Source organism: Salmo salar, chromosome ssa09, assembly GCF_905237065.1.
Source record: "Salmo salar chromosome ssa09, Ssal_v3.1, whole genome shotgun sequence".
Taxonomy (NCBI): domain Eukaryota; kingdom Metazoa; phylum Chordata; class Actinopteri; order Salmoniformes; family Salmonidae; genus Salmo; species Salmo salar.
In genome coordinates, this window is record NC_059450.1 from 132934817 (window position 1) to 132962198 (window position 27382).

The 27382-nt window shown below is 42.7% G+C and overlaps 3 protein-coding genes and 1 long non-coding RNA gene across 6 annotated transcripts in view; 2 read left to right on the forward strand and 2 right to left on the reverse strand.

Moving 5' to 3' along the window:
• Nucleotides 1-4379: 4379 nt before the first annotated feature.
• On the forward strand, nt 4380-7986 carry LOC106613018 (vacuolar protein sorting-associated protein 26B-like). Its single transcript, XM_014214847.2, has 6 exons — nt 4380-5163; nt 5358-5514; nt 5812-5976; nt 6168-6343; nt 6435-6577; nt 6802-7986. The coding sequence occupies exons 1-6, from the start codon at nt 4941-4943 to the stop codon at nt 6937-6939; spliced, it is 1002 nt and encodes a 333-aa protein (XP_014070322.1). The 5' UTR covers nt 4380-4940; the 3' UTR covers nt 6940-7986.
• A 154-nt stretch (nt 7987-8140) lies between these two features.
• On the reverse strand, nt 8141-9897 carry LOC106613019 (uncharacterized). 3 transcript variants are annotated; one of them, XR_001330405.2, is made up of 3 exons: nt 8873-9883; nt 8712-8796; nt 8141-8563 (listed from the first exon to the last, which is right to left on the reverse strand). It is a non-coding gene; the product is annotated as an uncharacterized lncRNA (long non-coding RNA). The 3 variants fall into 3 exon arrangements; XR_006771180.1 differs by having other exon boundaries at nt 8141-8796; nt 8873-9269; nt 9692-9859; XR_006771179.1 differs by having other exon boundaries at nt 8141-8796; nt 8873-9897.
• Nucleotides 9898-9994: 97 nt separating this feature from the next.
• On the forward strand, nt 9995-19323 carry LOC106613017 (isobutyryl-CoA dehydrogenase, mitochondrial). Its single transcript, XM_014214845.2, has 11 exons — nt 9995-10165; nt 14451-14551; nt 14777-14946; nt 15100-15209; nt 15329-15405; nt 15504-15641; nt 15863-15998; nt 17768-17865; nt 17956-18108; nt 18512-18614; nt 18785-19323. The coding sequence occupies exons 1-11, from the start codon at nt 10051-10053 to the stop codon at nt 18841-18843; spliced, it is 1260 nt and encodes a 419-aa protein (XP_014070320.1). The 5' UTR covers nt 9995-10050; the 3' UTR covers nt 18844-19323.
• A 3363-nt stretch (nt 19324-22686) lies between these two features.
• LOC106613014 (endothelial cell-selective adhesion molecule) overlaps nt 22687-27382 on the reverse strand; it is an 88355-nt gene continuing 83659 nt past the window's right edge. The window contains exons 5-7 of the mRNA XM_045724636.1: nt 24573-24695; nt 24348-24477; nt 22687-24161 (exon numbers count right to left, since the gene is read on the reverse strand). Coding sequence (XP_045580592.1) covers nt 23252-24161; nt 24348-24477; nt 24573-24695 — 1163 coding nt within the window. The 3' untranslated portion in view covers nt 22687-23251. The remainder of the gene's footprint in view (nt 24162-24347; nt 24478-24572; nt 24696-27382) is intronic.

Consider the following 27382-nt stretch of genomic DNA (forward strand, 5'->3'; position numbering starts at 1 on the left):
GACCCATCAGACCAAAGGACAGATTTCCACCGGTCTAATGTCCATTGCTGGTGTTTCTTGGCCCAAGCAAGTCTCTTATTATTATTGGTGTCCTTTAGTAGTGGTTTCTTTGCAGCAATTCGACCATGAAGGCCTGATTCACACAGTCTCCTCTGAACAGTTGATGTTGAGACGTGTCTGTTACTTGAACTCTGTGAAGCATTTATTTGGGCTGCAATTTCTGAGTCTGGTAACTCTAATGAACTTATCCTCTGTAGCAGAGGTAACTCTGGGTCTTCCTTTCCTGTGGCGGTCCTCATAAGAGCCAGTTTCATCATAGCGCTTGATGGTTCTTGCGACTGCACTTGAAGAAACTTTCGAAGTTCTTCAAATGTTCCGTATTGACTGACCTTCATGTCTTAAAGTAATGATGGACTGTCGTTTCTCTCTCTTTGCTTATTTGAGCTGTTCTTGCAATAATATGGACTTGGTCTATTACCAAATAGGGCTGTCTTCTGTATACCACCCATACCGTGTCACAACACAACTGATTGGCTCAAATACATTAAGAAGGAAAGAAATTCCACTAATTAACTTTTAACAAGGCACACCTGTTAATTGAAATACATTCCAGGTGACTACCTCATGAAGCTGGTTGAGAGAATGCCAAGAGTTTGCAAAGCTGCCATGGAAGGCAAAGGGTGGCTACTTTGAAGAATCTCAAATATAAAATATATTTTGATTTGTAACCTTTTGGGTTACATGATTCCATGTGTGTTATTTCTTATTTTTGATGTCTTCACTATTATTCTACAATGTAGAAAATAGAAAAAATAAAAACCCTGTAATGAGTAAGTGTCCAAACTTTCGACTGGTAATACATACATACAGTGGGGCAAAAAAGTATTTAGTCAGCCACCAATTGTACAAGTTCTCCCACTTAAAAAGATGAGAGGCCTGTAGGTACATCATAGGTACACTTCAACTATGACAGACAAAATGAGAAAGAAAAAATCACATTGTAGGATTTTTAATGAATTTATTTGCAAATTATGGTGGAAAATAAGTATTTGGTCAATAACAAAAGTTTCTCAATACATTGTTATATACCCTTTGTTGGCAATGACACAGGTCAAACGTTTTCTGTAAGTCTTCACAAGGTTTTCACACACTGTTGCTGGTATTTTGGCCCATTCCTCCACGCAGATCTCCTCTAGAGCAGTGATGTTTTGGGGCTGTCGCTGGGCAACACGGACTTTCAACTCCCTCCAAAGATTTTCTATGGGGTTGAGATCTGGAGACTGGCTAGGCCACTCCAGGACCTTGAAATGCTTCTACGAAGCCACTCCGTCGTTGCCCGGGCGGTGTGTTTGGAATCATTGTCATGCTGAAAGACCCAGCCACGTTTCATCTTCAATGCCCTTGCTGATGGTAGGCTTTGTTACTTTGGTCCCAGCTCTCTGCAGGTCATTCACTAGGTCCCCCCGTGTGGTTCTGGGATTTTTGCTCACCGTTCTTGTGATCATTTTGACCCCACGGGGTGAGATCTTGCGTGGAGCCCCAGATCGAGGGAGATTATCAGTGGTCTTGTATGTCTTCCATTTCCTAATAATTGCTCCCACAGTTGATTTCTTCAAACCAAGCTGCTTACCTATTGCAGATTCAGTCTTCCCAGCCTGGTGCAGGTCTACAATTTTGTTTCTGGTGTCCTTTGACAGCTCTTTGGTCTTGGCCATAGTGGAGTTTGGAGTGTGACTGTTTGAGGTTGTGGACAGGTGTCTTTTATACTGATAACAAGTTCAAACAGGTGCCATTAATACAGGTAACGAGTGGAGGACAGAGGAGCCTCTTAAAGAAGAAGTTACAGGTCTGTGAGAGCCAGAAATCTTGCTTGTTTGTAGGTGTCCAAATACTTATTTTCCACCATAATTTGCAGATAAATTCATAAAAAATCCTACAATGTGATTTTCTGGATTTTTTTTCTTCTCATTTTGTCTGTCATAGTTGACGTGTACCTATGATGAAAATTACAGGCCTCTCTCATCTTTTTAAGTGGGAGATCTTGCACAATTGGTGGCTGACTAAATACTTTTTTGCCCCACTGTACATACATACAGTTGAAGTCGGAAGTTTACATACACTTAGGTTGGAGTCATTAAAACTCGTATTTCAACCACTCCACAAATTTCTTGTTAACAAACTATAGTTTTGGCAAGTCGTTTAGGACATCTACTTTGTGCATGACACAAGTAATTTTTCCAACAATTGTTTACAGACAGATTATTTCACTTATAATTCACTGTATCACAATTCCAATGGGTCAGAAGTTTTCATACACTAAGTTGACTGTGCCTTTGAACAGCTTGGAAAACTCCAGAAAATGTTGTCATGGCTTTAGAAGCTTCTGATAGGCTAATTTACATAATTTGAGTCAATTGGAGGTGTACTTCAAGGTTCTACCTTCAAACTCAGTGCCTCTTTGCTTGACATCATGGGAAAATCAAAAGAAATCAGCCAAGACCTCAGAAAAAAAATTGTAGACTTCCACTAGTCTGGTTCATCCTTGGGAGCAATTTCCAAATGCCTGAAGGTACCACATTCATCTGTACAAACAATAGTACGCAAGTATAAACACCATGGGACCACGCAGCCGTCATACCGCTCAGGAAGGAGACGCGTTCTGTCTCCTAGAGATGAACGTACTTTGGTGCAAATCAATCCCAGAACAACAGCAAAGGACCTTGTGAAGATGCTGGAGGAAACAGGGTACAAAAGTATCTATATCCACAGTAAAGCGAGTCCTATTTCGACATAACCTGAAAGGCCGCTCAGCAAGGAAGAAGCCGCTGCTCCAAAACCGCCATCAAAAAAGCCAGACTACGTTTTGCAACTGCACATGGGGACAAAGATCGTACTTTTTGGAGAAAAGTCCTCTGGTCTGATGAAACAAAAACCAAAATAGAACTGTTTGGCCATAGTGACCATCGTTATGTTTGGAGGAAAAAGGGGGAGGCTTGCAAGCCAAAGAACACCATCCCAACCGTGAAGCACAGGGGTGGCAGCATCATGTTGTGGGGGTGCTTTGCTGCAGGAGGGACTGGTGCACTTCACAAAATAGATGGCATCATGAGGTAGGAAAATTATGTGGATATATTGAAGCAACATCTCAAGACATGGACCCCAAGCATACTTCCAAAGTTGTGGCAAAATGGCTTAAGGACAACAAAGTCAAGGTATTGGAGTGGCCATCACAAAGCTCTGACCTCAATCCTATAGATAATTTGTGGGCAGAACTGAAAAGGCGTGTGCAAGCAAGTTGGCCTACAAACCTGACTCAGTTACACCAGCTCTGTCAGGAGGAATGGCCCAAAATTCACCCAACCTATTGTGGGAATCTTGTGGAAGGCTATCCGAAACGTTTGATCCAGGTAAAACAATTTAAAGGCAATGCTACCAAATACTAATTGAGTGTATGTAAACTTCTGACCCACTGGGAATGTGATGAAAGAAATACAATCTGAAATAAATCATTCTCTCTACTATTATTCTGACATTTCACATTCTTAAAATGAAGTGGTGATGCTAACTGACCTAAGACAGGGAATTTTTACTCGGATTAAATGTCAGGAATTGTGAAAAACTGAGTTTAAATGTATTTGGCGAAGGTGTATGTACACTTTCGACTTCAACTGTACATACATACATACATACATATAATGAGTGGGGCATGTTTAAAAAGCTGATGAACTCTTTTACATGCAGAGCTAAGGGGCGCAGTGAAACTGTCTGTTGTGCTTAAAAGCCAACTGACTTCATTCTCTGCGTTCAGAATAACAAAGAAACATATTACAGTTATACAGTATAATCCCATTATAATGCTGCAAGTTAAGATGTATTATTATGATTATATCAAGTAATTATGATTTTTTTTTTCAGAGTGCCGTGTCTGTGTATAAGTGACCTTCTTTGCTTACTAATTACGTACTTTATAAATATTGGACATATTGTCCAGTTTTGACTCACAATTAACTGTATTTTCTTTATGAACACAATATACAATATTAATGGATATACAGGAAATTGAACTTTTTTAGAAACAAATGTCTACACATACATGTTTATCAGTGACAATATATAAGTATGAAACAATGTTTCAAATTTAATTTGTTAAAAATGACTTTTTGAAACATGGTTATTTTGTTAAATAACACTACTCAGGAACTGTTGTAAAATGTAAAATGTTCGTTGTAGTGCAAGTAATGGATACTGTTATGCTTACATCATTTTGTCAATAAAGACAAATAACATTAGTAACTGTATTTATTGTATTGTTGGGACTTTTTATTCGCAAATGACTACAGAATAGTTAATCTTTTATTTTGAAAAATAATGCAGTCAACCAGACAACCCCGGAAGTGCAACAACATAGGAAGTTCGTTTGCAATATTATGCATTTTCAGGAAATATACAATTTAACGTGAATAACGTTCTAAAGGAAACAATCAAGACTCACTACATTGTTAATCGGTGTCTGAATGACGGATACATCTTGAGTTCGAGGGAAACGCAACATTCTTCAGTGTTTGTAGATATCACCATGCGACATGTTTTGTAGTATTTAGGCTATTTCATCGAAAGGGATATGAAGACATGGTGCTGTGTATAATTGAATTCAATTGAATTTGAGAAGAAATATAAAGGTAAAATAACGCTAACATTTGCATATTTATCCAGACCTTCCATCTGCATGTGCTGACTATAAGCAGAATTACTACGTTGTGATCATTGCTGGTAACAAACAAGTCGGTGTTTTTGCACTTTCCGTCATTTCGAATGAACGACAGAATTTACTTAAGTAAGAAATAGGTCACTGAAAGTGTCACCAAAATTGGTCTTAAAAGATCTGATCAGATCCGATCAATCTTAACCTTGTTCATAAAACGGGCCAGAAAATAACAAGCATGAGTTTCTTCAGTTTTGGCCAAAGTGCAGAAATTGATGTAGTTCTGACTGATGCTGAGACGAGAAAGAAGGCTGAACATAAGACTGAAGATGGGAAGAAGGACAAATATTTCCTATTTTATGATGGGGAGACTGTGGCAGGAAAGGTCAACGTTACACTGAAGAACCCTGGGAAAAGACTGGAACATCAAGGCATCAAAATCGAATTTGTAGGCCAGATTGGTGAGTGTTCTTAGTTTAATGCAGTGATATCTATTCCAAATGAATCATAATAAATGCAATGTCGCTTTATATTGGACTTTTTAGTCAACAACAGTTGTGTCGAATGTGCCAATAGGCCTAGATGCATTCCATGAGAGTGATTATTTTGCGATGTCTTTGAATGTCTGAAGTGTATACCTGTCCTTCCTTCACAGAGCTGTACTACGACAGAGGAAACCATCATGAGTTTGTCTCCCTGGTGAAAGATCTGGCAAGGCCTGGTGAGCTTACTCAGTCACAGACCTTCGACTTTGAGTTCACCCATGTTGAGAAGCCCTATGAGTCCTACACAGGCCAGAATGTGAAGCTACGGTAAGGAAACATTCGGCCTGAACATTCTCTGCCAAAATAACTATTACGTTATGGCTCACTTTTTAACCCGAGATCCCCTTTGACCCGACAGTCATGTGCCTAGCACTACATCCTCAGCAAGAGTAATGTTTGTGTGCTTCACATGCTCAATGTCTTGCATTACACACACAAATCATGATTAGTGGTTATGATAATGCCCATCTTTTATAGCCTCAGGATGCAATGAGGATATGTTGTTGGATGACATCTGTTGAGATTACAGCAGGTTTGCTCAGTGTCTGTTGGTTGTACTTGCAGGTATTTTCTGCGCGCTACGGTGAGCAGGAGACTGAATGACATCAGTAAAGAGATGGATATTGTGGTGCACACACTCAGCACGTACCCAGAGCTCAACTCGTCAATAAAAATGGAAGTTGGGATCGAAGACTGTCTCCACATTGAGTTTGAGTACAACAAATCCAAGTAAGGCTGAAAGAGACATTTTTTCAGTACCCTCAGTCACCTCAATTTTTTTGGTCAATTTACAAAATAACAAAATGCCACCACTCCTAGTCACAGGAACATGCAGAAATCATTGTAGCTTAGAACCTTTCCTTTGACTATTTGTCTTTGCGGCAGAGCAGTCCTGTGACAATCATTCCTGTCTTTCACAGGTACCACCTGAAAGATGTCATTGTGGGTAAAATCTACTTCCTGCTGGTGCGGATTAAAATCAAGCACATGGAGATTGACATCATCAAAAGGGAGACAACTGGCACCGGTCCTAGTGTGTACCATGAAAATGACACCATCGCCAAATATGAGATCATGGATGGAGCTCCTGTCCGAGGTAAAGGATATAGTGAAGATTGTATGCTTTTGAAAATTGCAATTCTCAAACTACCTATCAGGTCTAACTGGGTGTTTTAATTATGTTTAAGGAGAGTCAATTCCAATACGGTTGTTTCTGGCTGGCTATGAGATGACCCCTACCATGCGAGACATCAATAAGAAGTTCTCTGTGCGTTACTACCTTAATCTAGTGCTGATTGATGAGGAGGAGAGACGCTACTTCAAACAGCAGGTACAGAACAGTGGCTTCTGATGGGTGACTGTTAGCAGTGATCCCAGATTAAATTGTGTGCCCTTATAGAGGGAATTTATCAGGTGTCAGGTTCAACATGGTGTATCCATTGTTCACTGTGATGCACATTATATATTGCATTCCTACCTAGCAGTAAATGTGTCCCTATGGAAATGCTTTAGTGATTAAGACAATGAGCTCATGACCACTTCCTTCTCAATCAGGAAATCACACTGTGGAGGAAAGGGGATGTGGTGAGGAAGAGCATGTCGAGCCAGGCCACCATCGGAGCCCAGCGGTTTGAGGGCTCAGTCAGTTTAGAGAGTGCTCTGGAGAAGGCGGCGAGGGAGGACAGCGCCTAAAGCTGCCTCCACTCATTCTCCTCACAGAAGACTGGCAGTGTCTGTGGAAAAGTAGTGGGGGCACCTGTCAGCTCACATGATCACTGATAAAGTAGCCCTCTGTTTGTTAGGGCTGCTGAATTAAGGGATAAAGGAAGGATGAAGGGAAGTCTAGAGGTAAACACCTGAACAATGAAAAAGAAGCCTGCATGAGGCATTACAGCGGCCTAAAATTCCGCTGCAGGTGAACTCCATCAACACACATATCCAGTGAAAGTAAAGCCGGCCACTTATTTAGATCTCCCCTGTGCGTGATACCCTAAAAATTGAATATTATACCGTCATGTCATCTTCAATTTATCAACTTTCTTCGTCACAAAATATATTTCTAGCTTTATATAAATGGATTCTAACTCCGTATACAACACTGTATTGTCACAGGGAGTTAGTCATGAGTAACAGCAATGCATTTTGAAAACATTCCATACCCAGTCAAATGCATTCCTGACATTTTAATGTGGTCTGTCATAATGAAATCTGAAATTGTATCTTTGCACAGATATGTATCCGTTGCTTCTCCACATACACATTCTCCTCTCAGTCCTTGTGTAATGATTGCAGTGAGATCAATGGAAGGTTTCTACTGCATTGGAAGTGTCATCTAATTTCTTTGAGTGAGAGGGCTAGATAAAGTATTACTAACCCATTCATTTTAAAGTCCTGCAAATAAGAGCTATAGAACTCTCACCCTCTTATACCATCATGTACAGTGAATAGCATACAGACGGTGTCAAAATATGACCATTACATTCACATGCTTTACCTAAGCATTCCAATAGTGTTAGGCAGGGATTTTAAGTGCTTGTATTTGAGGTCTGATATTAAGTCTTCTGTTTCGTCCAAGTTAGACTTGAAATGTCGTGCCTAAGTGTATCTAGCAAATTAAATCCTGTTGCCTCATTACATTTAACGCACTTCTTTTAGCCTGAAATTTCTGTATTTTTTTGTGCTCTGCAAATGACTAATTATAGCCCCTTCCCCAAAACTGAAATAAATTGATGCCATATGCATTGTTATCCACAGACTCATTTTGGTATAGAAATAAGTTGCTTGCACCTGAAATATTTCAATGGACTGATGATTGATTACCTTGGAAATGAAAATGTTGCATGTTTAGACTGAAATGATCCCCTTTATAGACAGTGAAGGCAAACACATGAACTGTCTTAATATAAACATATTTAATATTAGAAATAAACTCCAGGGTGTCTGACAAACACAGAAACCTTGAGACAATTTTCATTCAATACAAGCACAATGGTTCAATAGACAGTAAACATATTAGCATCATCATCATCTTGTCCAAATCTTCACAGTGGGTCTTTGTCCTCCAAACTCACTTTAATTTGTTTTTAATATATGATTTTACTTAGACAAAAGCTTTGTAAACTATGATGAGGTGGAGATTTGACAACCATATTACTCAGTGTCACTGATCTCCACGTACCTCTGGTGAGGGGCTGGACAGACACCCTGGTGAAGAGAGCCATGCCATTCAGGGGCCTGCCTTGTGCTGCAGGTGGGTCTTCTTCAACTCAGACAGAGGAATGAAGTGATTCAACATCCTCTCAAACTGGACACCAACCTGACAGTCAAACATGAAACAAGCCAGCAGAGTACTAGTACAGTAAATTGGATTGTGATTTTTAAAAAGCCTGTTACATATCAGTGATGTATCTTGATCTCAAGCCATTTGGAACGCAAACAAATGTAAACATGAAATCATTCCATACTCTATCTGGGGTTGTCTGCCTTGCTGGAGGTGTCGTAATGGACATCTTTCTTGTAAAACTGGTCCACATAGGACTCCTTTACAATCTGGAAAAGAGAAAGCAGGTGAGAGGCACCATACCTGAAACACAACCAACAGAAATAGGAACAGGTAGAGGCTCACCTTCATAACTCCAGATATTCCAGGCTCCTTGCAGTTACTGTGCTAGAAGAATACTTGCTGCCCCGCTTTCATGTCTCGCATGAAGTTACAGGCCCGGTAGTTCCAAACAACATCCCAACACCCAGTTTGGTTGGGAAGAGTCTTCAAATCCTTGATCCCAAACTGGCATAGTAAATAAGTAAGCCTTGACGACCCATAGGGCAATAGCCTATCTCCTGTTTCTGTATATCGTTAGGCAGCTTGATGTAAAAGTATACTCCCTAGACAGGATGCTAGTCTGCCTCAGGGCCTTGCCCCCAATCCATTTCCTTAGTGCTGAAAGCCAAGCAGATCCATCAGGTCACATTTGAGTCTTTGGTATAACTTGACTGGGGGATTGAACCCCCAACCTTCCAATCTAAGGGAAGACACATTAACCACAAAGCCTGACATGGAATAGCCATAGATGACACCATCCTATTATTATTAAGGAGAACAGAATATCTTGACATTTATGCCATTTTCAAAGCATATGTCTGGCTCTGTGACAGTACTGTGGGGGTGGGTATAATTGGAACGTTTCAACAGGAATCTGTGCCAAAAACTTTGTAAAGTACAAGGTTGCCAAAAACAACGCATACAAAGTAGCACGAAAATAGCCATTCGAAAATCAAATCATAGTGCTAGTAAAGTGATTGTGCAACAGTTTCAGGGACGTTGACAAACCTTGCAATGTCATGTATTGTACAGAAATGTGAATGCTTTTACTTACTGGATTGTAGTGTTCCACGGGTTTCATTAAAATCAGTTAATTATGCAAAGGATTACATTGTTACTTACTGGTATGTTATAAAGATGCGAATCGAAGTGGTCCCGTCAGTACGCTGCAAAAGGAAGGACTCAGAATAATGAATAACTCCCGCGCTAGTGACGTAGTTCAAAGACACGTGATGTAGAAACAGTTCGCTTTAGTTTGATTTCTCTGTTTAGAACTCCTTAATGTCTATGGTTTAAGCAAGCAATTGACCTTAGGGTATTTCTCGGTGGTTAATGAAATTACGAGAAAAATTAGGCTTTTCCTGAAAAAGGATCGAAGAAAACTAACCAGGAGCTGCACAATAAAAATAAGAACTACACTTATCTTATGTAATGGAACTACATTTCCCTACAGCATCAGCGTGACATAACCAGTGACCAACATGGCGGCTGTTGGAACGTTCTCTAGAGTTGCCAGACTGAGTTTATGCATTGGCAGAAGATGTCGTTTAATATCGAACAGCGCACAGAGACGAGGAATAGCTTCATGCATTGACCGTAAGTTCCATGAGCATTTTGGGGTTTAAATCGTTGGTAGAGTAATGCGGACTTGCACTGCTAGTCATCTGACGTGTTAACATTAGTTGGGATGAGCAGAATTGCTCGCTAAACTAGTTAGCTGACTAACGTTAGTAGGTAACTGACTGCATAAAGTGTCTTGTTTTTCATTGCTAAGTGTGCATTTTCCAGAAATGCATTGCTACTTATGTACTACTTAGTCATATTGACCTCTGTTGGTAACGTTCTACTGTACTACCTAACGAGCTATGTAACAACCTCTGGTGGTCAAGTGATACTCAATCGTTATTTTGCAGCTAAAGTAGTCGTGTTGATGCATTGTAACTGTATGAATTTTAAGAATTATTTATTTATTTTTTATTTCACCTTTATTTAACCAGGTAGGCAAGTTGAGAACAAGTTCTCATTTAAAATTTCGAACTGGTCAAGATAAAGCAAAGCAGTTTGACACATACAACAACACAGAGTTACACATGGAGTAAAACAAACCTACAGTCAATAATATAGTAGAAAAATAAGTCTATATACAAAGTGAGCAAATGAGGTGAGATAAGGGAGGTAAAGGCAAAAAAGGCCATGGTGGTGAAGTAAATACAATATAGCAAGTAAAACACTGGAATGGTAGATTTGCAGTGGAAGAAAGTAGAAATAGAAATAATGGGGTGCAAAGGAGCAAAATAAATAAATACAGTAGGGGAAGAGGTAGTTGTTTGGGCTAAATGTATAGATGGGCTATGTACAGGTGCAGTAATCTGTGAGCTGCTCTGACAGCTGGTGCTTAAGGCTAGTGAGGGAGATAAGTGTTTCCAGTTTCAGAGATTTTTGTAGTTCGTTCCAGTCATTGGCAGCAGAGAACTGGAAGGAGAGGCGGCCGAAGGAGGGATTGGCTTTGGGGGTGACCAGAGAGATACACCTGCTAGAGCGCGTGCTACAGGTGGGTGCTGCTATGGTGACCAGCGAGCTGAGATAAAGGGGAACTTTACCCAGCAGGGTCTTTTAGATGACCTGGAGCCAGTGGGTTTGGCGACAAGTATGAAGCGAGGGCCAGCCAACGAGAGCGTACAGGTCGCAGTGGTGGGTAGTATATGGGGCTTTGGTGACAAAACAGATGGCACTGTGATAGACTGCATCTAATTTATTGAGTAGGGTATTTTAGGCTATTTTGTAAATGACGTTGCCGAAGTCGAGGATCGGTAGGATGGTCAGTTTTACGAGGGTATGTTTGGCAGCATGAGTGAAGGATGCTTTGTTGTGAAATAGGAAGCCAATTCTAGATTTAACTTTAGATTGGAGATGTTTGATGTGAGTCTGGAAGGAGAGTTTACAGTCTAACCAGACACCTAGGTATTTGTAGTTGTCCACATATTCTAAGTAAGAACCGTCCAGAGTAGTGATGCTGGACGGGCGGGCAGGTGCAGGCAGCGATCGGTTGAAGAGCATGCATTTAGTTTCTTGCATTTAAGAGCAGTTGGAGGCCACGGAAGGAGAGTTGTATGGCATTGAAGCTCGTCTGGAGGGTAGTTAACAGTGTCCAAAGAAGGGCCAGAAGTATACAGAATGGTGTCGTCTGTGTAGAGGTGGATCAGACTCACCAGCAGCAAGAGCGACATCATTGATGTATACAGAGAAAAGAGTCGGCCCAAGAATTGAACCCTGTGGCACCCCCATAGACTGCCAGAGGCCCGGACAACAGGCCCTCCGATTTGACACACTAAACTCTATCAGAGAAGTAGTTGGCGAACCAGGCGAGGCAATCATTTTAGAAACCAAGGCTATTGAGTCTGCCGATGAGGATGTGGTGATTGACAGAGTCGAAAGCCTTGGCCAGGTCAATGAATACGGCTGCACAGTATTGTTTCTTATCGATGGTGGTTATGATATCATTTAGGACCTTGAGCGTGGCTGTGGTGCACCCATGACCAGCTCTGAAACCAGATTGCATAGCGGAGAAGGTGCGGTGGGATTCGAAATGGTCGGTAATCTGTTTGTTGACTTGGCTTTCGAAGACTTTAGAAAGGCTGTGTATGCTGTGCAGTGCAGTGCTGATATATGTCTGTAGCAGTTTGGGTCAAGAGTGTCCCCCCCTTTGAAGAGGGGGATGACCGCAGCTGCTTTCCAATCTTTGGGAATCTCAGATGACACAAAAGAGAGGTTGAACAGGCTAGTAATAGGGGTTGCAACAATTTCGGCAGATCATTTTAGAAAGTGTCCAGATTGTCTAGCCCGGCTGATTTGTAGGGGTCCAGATTTTGCAGCTCTTTCAGAACATCAGCTTACTGGATTTGGGAGAAGGAGAAATGGGGAAGGCTTGGGTGAGTTGCTGTGGGGGGTGCAGTGCTGTTGACTGGGGTAGGGGTAGCCAGGTGAAAAGCATGGCCAGCCGTAGAAAAATGCTTATTGAAATTCTCAATTATAGTGGATTTATCGGTGGTGAGAGTTTCCTATCCTCAGTGCAGTGGGCAGCTGAGAGGATGTGCTCTTATTCTCCAAGGACTTTAGTGTCCCAGAACTTTTTTGAGTTTGTGTTGCAGGAAGTACATTTCTGCTTGAAAAAGCTAGCCTTTGCTTTTCTAACTGCCTGTGTATATTGGTTTCTAACTTCCCTGAAAAGTTGCATATCACGGGGGCTGTTCGATGCTAATGCAGAACGCCACAGGATGTTTTTGTGTTGGTTAAGGGCAGTCAGGTCTGGAGAGAACCAAGGGCTATATCTGTTCCTGGTTCTACATTTCTTGAATGGGGCATGCTTATTTAAGATGGTGAGGAAGGCATTTAAAAAAATAACCGGGCATCCTCTACTGAAGGGATGAGGTCAATATCCTTCCAGGATACCGGGGCCAGGTCGATTAGAAAGGCCTGGTCGCTGAAGTGTTTCAGGAAGCGTTTGACAGTGATGAGTGGCGGTCGTTTGACCGCTGACCCTTTACGGATGCAGGCAATGTGGCAGTGATCGCTGAGATCTTGGTTGAAAACAGCAGAGGTGTATTTAGAGGGCAAGTTGGTTAGGATGATATCTATGAGGGTGCCCGTGTTTACGGCTTTGGGGTGGTACCTGGTAGGTTCATTGATAATTTGTGTGAGATTGAGGGCATCAAGCTTAGATTGTAGGGTGGCTGGAGTGTTAAGCATGCATGGTGGTGTACAGACAGTCTTACTTGAGGAAAGCCACTTGATTCCTATTGGTCAGCCATGTCTCCTTTCCACCTCTCAAATCAAATTGTATTGGTCACATACACATGGTTATCAGATGTTAATGCGAATGTAGCGAAATGCTTCTGAGGCAGAGGTGTGTGTGTTCTACGACCCTGCCTTGGGGTGGGCTTCTGTCCTGATCTACGTTGACTTGACAGATGTGATGTAAGGGCAAGTGTGATGTGTGTGATGTTCAATGGTTTTTCAACTATTTCTCTTCAAGTAAAAATGTTTAAAACGATTCTGGTAATTATGCCGCACTCAACAGTACTGCCATTGTCTAACACTGCTAGACTTTATGCAGTATGTGCCCTTCGTGACTATTCTTAACACCGCTAGACTTTATGCATTATGTGCCCTGCGTGACGCTATTCTTAACACTGCTAGACTTTATGCAGTATGTGCCCTGTGTAACCGGTGCTGTACTGCGCCGCTGTAACTCTGCGTTGTGTGTGGTTGATTGAGACTATAGATGTGGACTTTGGAGATCAGGTTGTTTTAATGAATCAGAATTCACTCTCTGCATCCTGCATCTGCATCCAAAAGAAAATAAAACATTTGTAGAGCACATATGTTCTGCGAATCGTCGCCTCTTTCTACAACAGATGCACAATACAAGGGACTGGGGTCATTCGAGGAGCTAGCCATCGTTCACACATACAATAGCCTGCTAATACCTTAGATAACTATTAACCACATGTTGAATTCAGAATGTTAATATCATCCTAAAAACTACAGTTACAAGTGCATCTTAACAATACACTTATGAGTAACCTCTAAATATACAACATTATTCATGAACAAAACACTGTGTGTGTGTGTGTGACTTTGTGCTTAAAATAATCAAACTTTTCTGAAGACAACAGAAAAAGCATGCCTACCTCTCATAGTTCATCAAAATGATTTGAGCACAAAGGGCAAAATGCAAGTACACACTCCCCTACTCCCAAGATGCAGGCATGCATAATAACAAATCAACATGCCATATTCATATATGAACCTGGTGAAATTCACACAGTCTTTTAACAACTGTTACACCTGCATGACTCTATTCTTAACTCCCTCCTTGCAGCTGCTCATGGCCTCAGTGATGAACAGAAAGAGTTTCAGAAGATGGCCTTTGACTTCGCAGCAAATGAAATGTCTCCACACATGGCTGAGTGGGATGAAAAGGTATTACTGTGAAGTGCAGTTTGTTTAGCTATTCCCTTTCAGCCCATACATGTCAATGGAATAAAAGGAACTGTATCAAACATATGGAAACTACCTGTTTGACTCCTTTCCATGAATGCCATTCCAGCCATTAGCTTCTCCCACCAGCCTCCTCTGCAATCACTAAACCCCTTTTTTTATGAGAGGGCATTTGTATGAAGGTAAAAAGCAACTTTCGTTGTTCAGGAAATCTTCCCGGTGGAGACCATGCGTAAGGCTGCCCAGCTGGGGTTTGGGGGGATCTATGTCCAGCCGGAGGTGGGGGGATCTGGCTTGTCTCGTCTGGACACCTCGCTCATCTTTGAGGCCTTATCGACAGGCTGCGTTAGCACCACAGCCTACATCAGCATTCACAAGTAAGGCATGGCCAATGCCAGCAATCACCACAACCTCTCAAAAGTGTCTGCTCAAGAGATTCACCAAACATCACATATAGATGATGGACTAATATTAATTGAAAGCAGGGGTAAGTATGGGGTGTTCATTAATAGATGCTCATTTCTGTGCAGCATGTGTAACTGGATGATTGACACCTTTGGCAACACTGAGCAGAGGGAGAAGTACTGCCCTGAGCTTTGTACGATGGACAAGTTTGCCTCTTATTGTCTCACTGAGCCAGGTTGGTTTTTTGTCCTCATCTTTCTATTATGTGATGGTGTCATGCATTGACACCATGAACCTGTATAGTGTGGCTATCCTTTCTGTCTTATTGAATCTCATTTCCCATTCATGTTTCAGGCAGTGGCAGTGATGCTGCTTCGTTACTCACTACTGCAAAGTTGGAAGGAGACCATTATGTTCTCAATGGGTCCAAGGTACTGTTTTTATTCATCGCCTTACTGTAGCTGATATGAAAGAATAAATTGTGATGTAAAGTGGAGGTATCACTCTCACTGTGTTTGTCCTGCTGCAGGCCTTCATCAGTGGAGGAGGAGACACAGACGTGTACATTGTAATGTGTCGGACGGGAGGGAAAGGTCCCAAGGGGATCTCCTGTGTGGTGGTGGAGAAAGACACTCCAGGACTCAGCTTTGGCAAGAAGGAGAAGAAGGTAGCTGGCCTTTGATTGATGTTGATAGTCTTAAATTGGTCATTTTGAATACAATCCTTATGTCTAATAAACTGTAAAGCAGGAGCCTACAAACTTACATGGTCTATAGTTAATTTCTACATGTCTAAGTGAAGCCATGCCCACCAGGGGGCATAGTTGTGTTGAAGCCCTGAGGGATGCAGTGATTCTCCAACGGAGGCCTCTGTTCTCTCTCTCTACAGGTGGGATGGAACTCTCAGCCAACCAGAGCAGTGATCTTAGAGGACTGCCACGTCCCAGTGACCAGTCGGCTGGGTCAGGAGGGACAGGGCTTTAACATCGCTATGAGAGGCCTGAATGGAGGCAGGATCAATATTGGTGAGGTGGCAACAGGTTTACCTTTTTGTTTCAATGGTTTGTTATTTGAGATATATATATACCTTAGCCAAATACATTTAAACTCAGTTTTTCACAATTCCTGACGTTTAGTCCTAGAAAAAATTCCATGTCTTAGGTCAGTTAGGATCACCACTTGATTTTAAGAATGTGAAATGTCAGAATAATAGAGAATGCTTTTTTTTTCAGCTTTTATTTCTTTCATCACATTCTCAGTGGGTCAGAAGTTTACATACTCATTTAGTATTTGGTAGCATCGCCTTTAAATTGTTTAACCTGGGTCAAACGTTTCGGGTAGCCTTCCACAAGCTTCCCACAATAAGTTGGGTGAATTTTGGCCCATTCCTCCTGACAGAGTGTTTTGTAGGCCTCCTTGCTCGCACAAGCTTTTTCAGTTCTGCCCACAAATGATCTATAGGATTGAGGTCAGAGCTTTGTGATGGCCACTCCAATACCTTGACTTTGTTGTCCTTAAGCCATTTTGCCACAACTTTGGAAGTATGCTTGGGGTCAGTGTCCATTTGGAAGACCCATTTGCGACTAAGCTTAAACTTCCTGACTGATGTCTTGAGATGTTGCTTCAATATATCCACTTCATTTTCCTACCTCATGATGCCATCTATTTTGTGAAGTGCACCAGTCCCTCCTGCAGCAAAGCACTCCCACAACATGATTCTGCCACCCCCCTACTTCACGGTTGGGATGGTGTTCTTTGGCTTGCAAGCCTCCCCCTTTTCCTCCAAACATAACGATGGTCATTATGGCCAAACAGTTCTATTTTTGTTTCATCAGACCAGAGGACTTTTCTCCAAAAAGTACGGTCTTTGTCCCCATGTGCAGTTGCAAACCGTAGTCAGGCTTTTTCATGGCGGTTTTGGAGCGGTGGCTTCTTCCTTGCTGAGCGGCCTTTCAGGTTATGTCGATATAGGACTTGTTTTACTGTGGCTATAGATACTTTTGTACCCGTTTCCTCCAGCATCTTCACAAGGTCCTTTGCTGCTGTTCTGGGATTGATTTGCACTTTTTGCACCAAAGTACGCTCATCTCTAGGAGACAGAACGTGTCTCCTTCCTGAGAGGTATGACGGCTGCGTGGTCCCATGGTGTTTATACTTGCATACTATTGTTTGTACAGATGAACGTGGTACCTTCAGGCATTTGGAAATTGCTCCCAAGGATGAACCAGACTTGCGGAGGTCTACAATTCTTTTTCTGAGGTCTTGGCTGATTTCTTTTGATTTTCCCATGATGTCAAGCAAAGAGGCACTGAGTTTGAAGTTAGGCCTTGAAATACATCCACAGGTACACCTCCAATTGTCTCAAATTATGTCAATTAGCCTATCAGAAGCTTCTAAAGCCATGACATCATTTTCTGGAATTTTCCAAGCTGTTTAAAGGCACAGTCAACTTGGTGTACAGTATGTAAACTTCTGACCCACTGGAATTGTGATACAGTGAAATAATCTGTCTCTAAACAATTGTTGGAAAATGACTTGTGTCATGCACAAAGTAGATGTCCTGACCGACTTGCCAAAACTATAGTTTGTTAACAAGAAATTTGTGGAGTGGTTGAAAAACGAGTTTTAATGACTCCAACCTAAGTATGTAAACTTCCGACTTTAGCTTTATCTGTGTTTATTATTATTTTTTTCTGAAGTCGGTTTTCCTTAACCCATTTACTTCACATTTTGAAAACACAACCAAGGCTCAGGTGTCTGCTACATTAACTTACTGTGCATTATCTGCCTGCAGCCTCTTGTTCTCTTGGGGCGGCCCATGCATGTGTACAGCTGGCGAGAGATCACCTGTTAGTACGCAAGCAGTTTGGAGATACCCTCTCAAGCAACCAGGTAAGCGTTCCATCAGGTCTACAGCTCTGAATTGGGAAAGACCTTTAGTGATACTGTGTTTGACGGTTTCTCTCTGGGTTTCTTTTGTAGTTCCTGCAGTTTAAGTTGGCAGAGATGGCCACCAAGCTAGTGGCGTCGCGTCTGTTGGTGCGTGAGGCTGCCTTGGCACTGCAGGAGGGCAGGTCTGACGCTGTGTCCCTCTGCTCCATGGCCAAACTCTTTGTCACTGACGAGTGCTTCAACGTGAGTCAATTCGTTTTTCCTCTTTAAAATGGTTCTTAGGGATACTGTGTTATTTTAGTATTTACTGTAAAACTTCCATTAGCTAGCTATTAGCCTGGAAGTGTATTTGTTTTAACTGCAGCAGACTTGTGTTTTGACATGCAGGGATCAGTCATTCAACGCAAGGTAGAGGTGCAGTGAAATTCCACTGCAGCATAATGACACTTTTTGGGGGGGACCCAGAGCTTATTGTAGGCCAGTGTTTCTTTGCTAAAATGTGAAACGATGCCCAACCATTAAAATGGACCAGTGCATGTTGGAGACTCAACGTTTTACAGTAAGTGGTCTCCTCTTACGCACTGGTAATGATGTAGAAGTCTATTAGATGTAGCTGCACATCGGTATCTTTGCCCTCTCTCAACAGATCTGTAACCAGGCACTCCAGATGCATGGTGGATACGGTTACCTCAAAGACTACGCTGTTCAGCAGTTTGTCCGGGATATCAGAGTACACCAGATACTGGAGGGTATGTATGCACCGCTCTTACTATGACAAAGCTGTCCTTGTGAAATTGTGCTTTTTAACATAATGGTTCAGTATTTTAATGGCAATGCACACATCTTTATAAACTTGATCACTAGCCACTGTTGCATTGACAAATTACTGATTTACCCTTTTATATTTTCTCTCTTTCAGGAACAAATGAAGTGATGCGGATGATAATTGCCAGAAGTTTACTGTCAGAGTCTGGATAAATATAATGCCATGGGCTGGCCAAAAATGGACTTTCTCCTGTCTTGAAGGGATGGTGTGGTGGCAGGCTTGTTGTTTGACTGTATCCCTCAAGTGTCTTGGAACGCCCCTCTTTTAAAGGGGGAATACTATAGGCTAAAGCTGTAATTAGGTCTTTTTCTGTTTGTGTGGAATGAAATAACAGCTGCTCATTGAGGGATATGGAAGTGGAACCATATTAGATGTCATATTTGTCCATGCTGTATTTTGTGGATCAGTATTGGGGTGAAGGTTTTTGGTTATCTATATCAGATTAGTTCGATGACATCACGGTTTCTCCTGCACATTCAGATATGGTGGCAACATTTGAAACATGAGCAAGTTTGGTTCTCATGATTCAGTTTAATCATAAAACAATATTAAATGTATCATCCAGGTGGGTTGGATGACTGAGGTTTTATATAATACACTGCTCAAAAAAAATAAAGGGAACACTAAAATAACACATCCTAGATCTGAATGAATGAAATAATCTTATTAAATACTTTTCTTTACATAGTTGAATGTGCTGTCAACAAAATAATCAATGGAAATCCAATTTTATCAACCCATGGAGGTCTGGATTTGGAGTCACACTCAAAATTAAAGTGGAAAACCACACTACAGGCTGATCCAACTTTGATGTAATGTCCTTAAAACAAGTCAAAATGAGGCTCAGTAGTGTGTGTGGCCTCCACGTGCCTGTATGACCTCCCTACAACGCCTGGGCATGCTCCTGATGAGGTGGCGGATGGTCTCCTGAGGGATCTCCTCCCAGACCTGGACTAAAGCATCTGCCAACTCCTGGACAGTCTGTGGTGCAACGTGGCGTTGGTGGATGGAGAGAGACATGATGTCCCAGATGTGCTCAATTGGATTCAGGTCTGGGGAACGGGCGGGCCTGTCCATAGCATCAATTCCTTCCTCTTGCAGGAACTGCTGACACACTCCAGCCACATGAGGTCTAGCATTGTCTTGCATTAGGAGGAACCCAGGGCCAACCGCACCAGCATATGGTCTCACAAGGGGTCTGAGGATCTCATCTCGGTACCTAATGGCAGTCAGGCTACCTATGGAGGGCTGTGCGGCCCCACAACGAAATGCCACCCCACACCATGACTGACCCACCGACAAACCAGTCATGCTGGAGGATGTTGCAGGCAGAACGTTCTCCACGGCGTCTCCAGACTGTCACGTCTGTCACATGTGCTCAGTGTGAACCTGCTTTCATCTGTGAAGAGCACAGGGTGTCAGTGCCGAATTTGCCAATCTTGGTGTTCTCTGGCAAATGCCAAATGTCCTGCACGGTGTTGGGCTGTAAGCACAACCCCCACCTGTGGACGTCGGGCCCTCATACCACCCTCATGAAGTCTGTTTCTGACCGTTTGAGCAGACACCTGCGCATATGTGGCCTGCTAGAGGTCATTTTGCAGGGCTCTGGCAGTGCTCCTCCTGCTCCTCCTTGCACAAAGGCGGAGGTAGCGGTCCTGCTGCCGGGTTGTTGCCCTCCTACGGCCTCCTCCACGTCTCCTGATGTACTGGCCTGTCTCCTGGTAGCGCCTCCATGCTCTGGACACTACGCTGACAGACACAGCAAACCTTCTTGCCACAGCTCGCATTGATGTGCCATCCTGGATGAGCTGCACTACCTGAGCCACTTGTGTGGGTTGTAGACTCCGTCTCATGCTACCACTAGAGTGAAAGCACCGCCAGCATTCAAAAGTGACCAAAACATCAGCCAGGAAGCATAGAAACTGAGAAGTGGTCTGTGGTTACCACCTGCAGAACCACTCCTTTATTGGGGGTGTCTTGCTAATTGCCTATAATTTCCACCTGTTGTCTATTCCATTTGCACAACAGCATGTGAAATGTATTGTCAATCAGTGTTGCTTCCTAAGTGGACAGTTTGATTTCACAGAAGTGTGAATAACTTGGAGTTACATTGTGTTGTTTAAGTGTAACCTTTATTTTTTTGAGCAGTATATTTGGTACTGCATTATAAGAACCATGTTTTAAAGGTCCAATGCAGCTGTTTCTCTATCAAATCATTTCTGGATAACAATGATGTTGGCAAAATTTTTATTGAAAACAATGACCAAATTCTCAAGCAGCTCTTACACTAAATGGCCATTATAATTTCACAGTATTCCAACCTCAAAACACAGGTAATCACAATTGACTGCACTAGACCTTTAAGAACCTTTTGCCGTTAAGGGAAGAATATTTAAAACCCAGATATCTCAGTCATTGACAAATTATACATTCCAGCTACCTAATTGAGATTAGTAATATATTCTCTGTGTACATAAATGTAATAAAACTACAAATATTCTTATTAGATACAAGTATGGGTCAACGCTTTGTCTTTAAACATTTCCAGTATTGAAATTCTATTAAATGGGCTGTTCACAACTCAACATGAACAGTTGGCCTGAGAAGAACGCTTTACATCTCTGAGCAGTAATGTGCTTAGTGTCAACATGATGGTGAGAGTTGATGAGCATACATTCTCTCCAGGCAAACCCTCGTCAATTGTTGTAACTGGCGTATATAGTCATGGCCAAAAGTTGAGAATGACACATTCATTTTAACAAGGTCTGCATGATGGCAATTTGCATATACTCCAGAATGTTATGAAGAATGATCAGATGAATTGCAAAGTCCCTCTTTGCCATGCAAATGAACTGATTCCCCCAAAAACATTTCCAATGCATTTCAGCCCTGCCACAAAAGGACCAGCTGACATGTCAGTGATTCTCTCGTTAACACAGGTGTAAGTGTTGACGAGGACAAGGCTGGAGATCACGCATGCTGATTGAGTTCGAATAACAGACTGGAAGCTTCAAAAGGAGGGTGGTGCTTGGAATCATTGTTCTTCCTCTGTCAACCATGGTTACCTGCAAGGAAACACGTGCCATCATCATTGCTTTGCACAAAAAGGGCATCACAGGCAAGGATATTGTTGCCAGTAAGATTGCACCTAAATCAACCATTTATCGGATCACCAAGAACTTCAAGGAGAGCGGTTCAATTGTAAAGAAGGCTTCAGGGCGCCCAAGAAAGTCCAGCAAGTGCCAGGACCGTCTCCTAAAGTTGATTCAGCTGCGGGATCGGGGCACCACCTGTACAGAGCTTGCTCTGGAATGGCAGCAGGCAGGTGTGAGTGCGGCTAAGACTTTGAGGATGGCCTGGTGTCAAGAAGGGCAGCAAAGAAGCCACTTCTCTCCAGGAAAAACATCAGGGACAGACTGATATTCTGCAAAAGGTACAGGGATTGGACTGCTGAGGACTGGGGTAAAGTCATTTTCTCTGAATCCCCTTTCCAATAGTTTGGGGCATCCGGGAAAAAAGCTTGGCCGGAGAAGACAAGGTGAGCGCTACCATCAGTCCTGTGTCATGCCAACAGTAAAGCATCCTGAGACCATTCATGTGTGGGGTTGCTTCTCAGCCAAGGGAGTGGGCTCACTCACAATTTTGCCTAAGAACACAGCCATGAATAAAGAATGGTACCAACACATCCTCCGAGAGCAACTTCTCCCAACCATCCAGGAACAGTTTGGTGACGAACAATGCCTTTTCCAGCATGATGGAGCACCTTGCCATAAGGAAAGTGATAACTAAGTGGCTCGGGGAACAAAACATTGATATTGTGGGTCCATGGCCAGGAAACTCCCCAGACCTTAATCCCATTGAGAGCTTGTGGTCAATCCTCAAGATGCGGGTGGACAAACAAAAACCCACAAATTCTGACAAACTCCAAGCATTGATTATGCAATAATGGGCTGCCATCACTCAGGATGTGGCCCAGAAGTTAATTAGCAGCATGCCAGGGCGGATTGCAGAGGTCTTGAAAAAGAAGGGTCAACACTGCAAATATTGACTCTTTGCATCAACTTCATGTAATTGTCAATAAAAGCCTTTGACACTTATGAAATGCTTGTAATTATACTTCAGTATTCCATAGTAACATCTAAAGACACTGAAGCAGCAAACTTTGTGGAAATTAATATTTGTGTCATTCAACTTTTGGCCACGACTAAGTCAAAACTGTCAAATATATGGATTCACAAACAACTTGTTCCAACAAAATGTTTTAGAGAATAGGCCTTGTTTTAACCTTAAAGAATCTGTCTGATCATGGCATTTGAAAACAGCAAAAAGAATAAAACAAGTCTTTGAACTTGTGCAGACTTGAATACAGTAGATTCCACAAGTGTCATATTTTCTCATTTGTCTTCTTTAGCATGAGTTCTTCATTCTACTTTGAACTGCAATAAAAGTGATTTTAATTTGTAGCAAATCCTTCTCTCCTCTATACAGTCTTCCTTTGAGAAAGTCTTTCCATTTGCATCAGTTTGTGTTCAAAAGTAAAACGTGAGACACTCCAGTGGGCTATACCAGTGATCCAGCCTGGCTCTGAGCGGGCACCAAGATGGGCACAGCACCTATCCGGGCCAGGGTGGTGGAGCTGATTGGCGAGGTGAGAGGGCGTGGCACCTGGGGCTGGGCCCCCTCAGTCTTGTCGGGCTCTGTGACCATGTGGCCAGGTGGGGAATGGGGTGGGGCACCGTTGAAACTGGAGGTTCTGCTGTGTCCATAGTGAGGCATGCTACTGATGCTGGGAGGTCGGCTATGGTTGGAACTGGGGGGTCGACTGTGCTTGGAACTGGGAGGTCGACTGTGCCTGTGTGGAGCGCTACCGCCAATGTGGTTTGAGCTTGGTGGTCTGCAGTGCCCATGTGGAGAGGGGGCACCAATATTGTTAGAACTTGGGGGTTGACTGTTCCCATGGGGGGAGGGGGTACCAATGTTGTTAGAACTAGGGGGTCTGCTGTGCACATGTGGAGAGGTGACACCAACATGGTTAGGACTGGGGGGTTGACTGAACCCATGGGGAGGGGTGTCAACAATGATACTAGTGCTGAGGGGCCGGGTGTGGCCAGGGGGTAGAGTCCCACTGATGTGGTTAGAACTGGGGGGTCGACTGTGCCTGTGTGGAGAGGTGGCATCAATGTTGTTTGCAACACAGAGGGGTCTGGTGTGCCTGGGTGGAGGTGTGCCACTGATGTACCCTGGGAGGCCCTGCAGGGGGTTGAGCTCTCCAGGCCGAAGGCGGTAGGCGTTGAGCACAGAGCCTGTGTCAGAGGCCGGAGCAGTGGGGTAGGGGAAGTTGTTGGGCTGCTGGGGGTCTCGTAGATGTGGGCTCGTGGCTATGGAGGACAGCGTGCCATTTTTGGAGAGGATGTCTGAGCCTGTGCCGCTCTTTGCCCAGGAAACACGCTTGGGTGCCTGGGCATCCTCCCTGTAATGGATAGACAGACAGACAGCCAATGAGAGAACACAAACCAAGATCATATCACATGCTACACACATTCTCCAATCACCAACCTGCAGAAACTGAATTAGAACACTGTCCATGGAGTACTAGTAGTTGTACATCCTGTGACGTTTAACAACTGCACCTGTCTTTCCAATGACAAAGTCTCACTTGATATCATTGGCTAGCTCCTCCTCTTCGTGGTCTCTCCTCCTCAGTATGAAGATGAGGAAGAGTATGATGGCTACCAGTGCCACGATGGACCCCAGAGTAGCAGCAACAATCGCTCCAGCATTAGAGGCTGTGGAAGAGGACGCCACAGAGAGGATTAGAACAGGAAACAAGAGCAGTCTGTATATACTAGTATGAGATTGTGTGTTTACTTCCTATACATACAGGTGAAGACCTCCAGGTTGATAGAGCAAGTGTCAGAGCCGGCAGTGTTGCTAGCTCGGCACACATATTTCCCTGACATGCTCTTGGTGAGGTTACTCAGCCTGAGGGTGCCTTGCCTCTCATCTGAAAGAGAAAGACAGAGTTACACACTCTTACCTCTACATCATGAACATATTCATGTACTGTACAGTGCACAGAATGTTATACACAATCTCCATCTACAGTAATGTTGAGTTACACTAGGTAACACGGGTAGCTACAGTATCTATGCAAACAGACTACACACTCTAGTAAGTACAATACTCTCTTGGTTCCGAAGCTATAAGTATTGAAGGGTATCCTGGTCCTAGGGAGTCAAATCCCACTGGGCGCAGATGTCTATTCCACATGGAAACAATGTTGATTCAACCAGTGTGTGCCCAGTGGGATGGGCTGTTGGTTCTCTTTATACCAGTGCGGATCCTCTTTGATATCACCCCTTTCTGTCCCAGGCATAAATAATGAGGTTATATGGAGAGATCTCACTAGCAAATGGTTAAACACCAGACAAGGAGTCTCCACAATGATGAATCAGAACCTGTGGCTTTTCACAGCTGGACTTCATCAGTTGACATAATCCTAGTTGCTGTGGTCCACTTGTCATAGCTGGCGTGGGGATGCTCTATTGTAAGTGTGTAGCACTGGGGGCACTAGAGAATAATAAACATGTGAAGCAGCTCTTATCAAGCAAATCCCCTCAAAATCCGATTGGAAACGTCATGAGAGAATATTTTCATCAGATGTTTTCAAATTAAATCACATTTTATTCATCACATGCGTCATAAACAACAGGTGTAGACTAACAGTGAAATGATTACTTACGGGCCCTTTCCAACAATGCAGAGAAATGTATTAATAATATAAAGATAACACAAGGAAAAAATACACAATGAGTAACGCTAACTTTATACACGGGGTACCAGTACTGAGTCAATGTGCAGGGGTATGAGGTAATTGAGGTAGAATGTACATATAGGTAGGGGTAAAGTGAATAGGCAACAGGATAGATAAGCAGTAGCAGCATAATATGTGGTGAGTCAAAATAGGCTAACTATTTAGCAGTCTTATGCCTAGAAGCTGTTCAGGGTCCTGTTGGTTCCAGACTTGGTGCATCGGTACCGCTTGCTGTGCGGTGGCAGAGAGAACAGTCTATGACTTGGGTGGCTGGGGCCTCTACCCATATATACCAATATAAAGGATCAAGGGGGAAAACAAATAGTTATATCTTCATCATATATTCTGAGGCATATCATAAATGGAGAATCAAACAACCCAGTGACTCAACCAGCTCAACTCAAGTAGAGAAGCTAAAGTTCACAATATGATGTCAGTACCTTTACTAATAACCAGACTAGAAAATCCTATAAATAAACTATGGCGAATGATGTCCTCTGTCCTAAATTTTTATTGTGACAAACAGCTGTTTGTCCCTGTCCCAAAGTCTAGGAATGAACTGCTGGCTGGGATGCTTGTTTGATAACCTCAGCATGCACCATCTGCTGTTCTCTCTGGGAGGGTGGGGGGAAATCATTAGGCACGCAAAGCACACAAACTCCGCAACGCAATGGTGCTACTGCCAACTCATACTTACTTTACTTTCAGAATAAACAAAACCTCTTGGAGAAGATATCATTTGCAGATGGACGTGCCTATAGGTGTGTACAATTGGCACCTGACATTAGTAACCCAGAGGAGCCAGACAGAATTGCTACAGATTAACGACAGATCAACCCATTCTTAAATTTGGCAGATTTTCTGAATTGCACTGGAATCAAGATCCAAAGACATCACCAATCTCTATATACCAAGAAAGTATTGTACTGATCAAAATACACTGAAATCAAACCATGAAATAACTAACTACAGTACTAACTACAGTAGCAAGTGACTATCACAAACATTTCTACTGGAAAGATCTAAGAACGCAAGAACACAAACAAACTCACAGTATTTGTGCCAACTGTTAATTGTGCACCTTCATGTTTCATACATATCAAGAATGTTAAGACACAATCTTAGTCTACGTACAAGACAAAAACAAAACACTTATTTTGGATTAAATCAAAACTCAATGACCTCAGCAAACGCAGCAGAGTGGACCTTGCAATCATAGTTTTGATTTAATCATTGAATGTCTGTCATTTGATGCAATGGACCAATGACAGCCATTGTGAGAAAGTCCAGGCTTTCTCTTTCTCTATGGCCTTGATACGTAGCCTACCTTTACATTCACTACTTGACTTTACTGTTGCCTTTACAGTCATTTACCATTTATTTTCTATTAGCATATTGATTACTGTGGACTTTCGTACTTTTATATTGTGTTATTTGAGCATGTTATGAAGAGGTTAACCTACAGTATAGTGGTTGCTATGTTATGTAGTTTCATCTTCAGGCCAGATGTCTAAGGGTCAAGGGCTCATATCAGTTGATCCATACCAAAGGAAACATTTTCTATCACGCAAGTCTAACCAGCCTGGTCAAAGACATGTAATCTCAGATTGACTGAGTTTATAAAGGGCAATGCAGATGTATTCAAGGCAAAATCATTTGTGAGGATTAATAAAGACATGCCTTTGGATGAATAACATATACAATTCTTCTAAAGGTTCAACTTTATAGCTGTGTCTGTCCAGTGGTGGGTCAGGGGAGTTTACCTGGGGATGGGGGGTTGGGGTGACACCAGCAAGATTATAGAGCGCAATAGAGTCTTTTTGTAGGCACAAACTCTGCCATGACTCATTGGCCAATGCCTATGGAGGGATGAATGG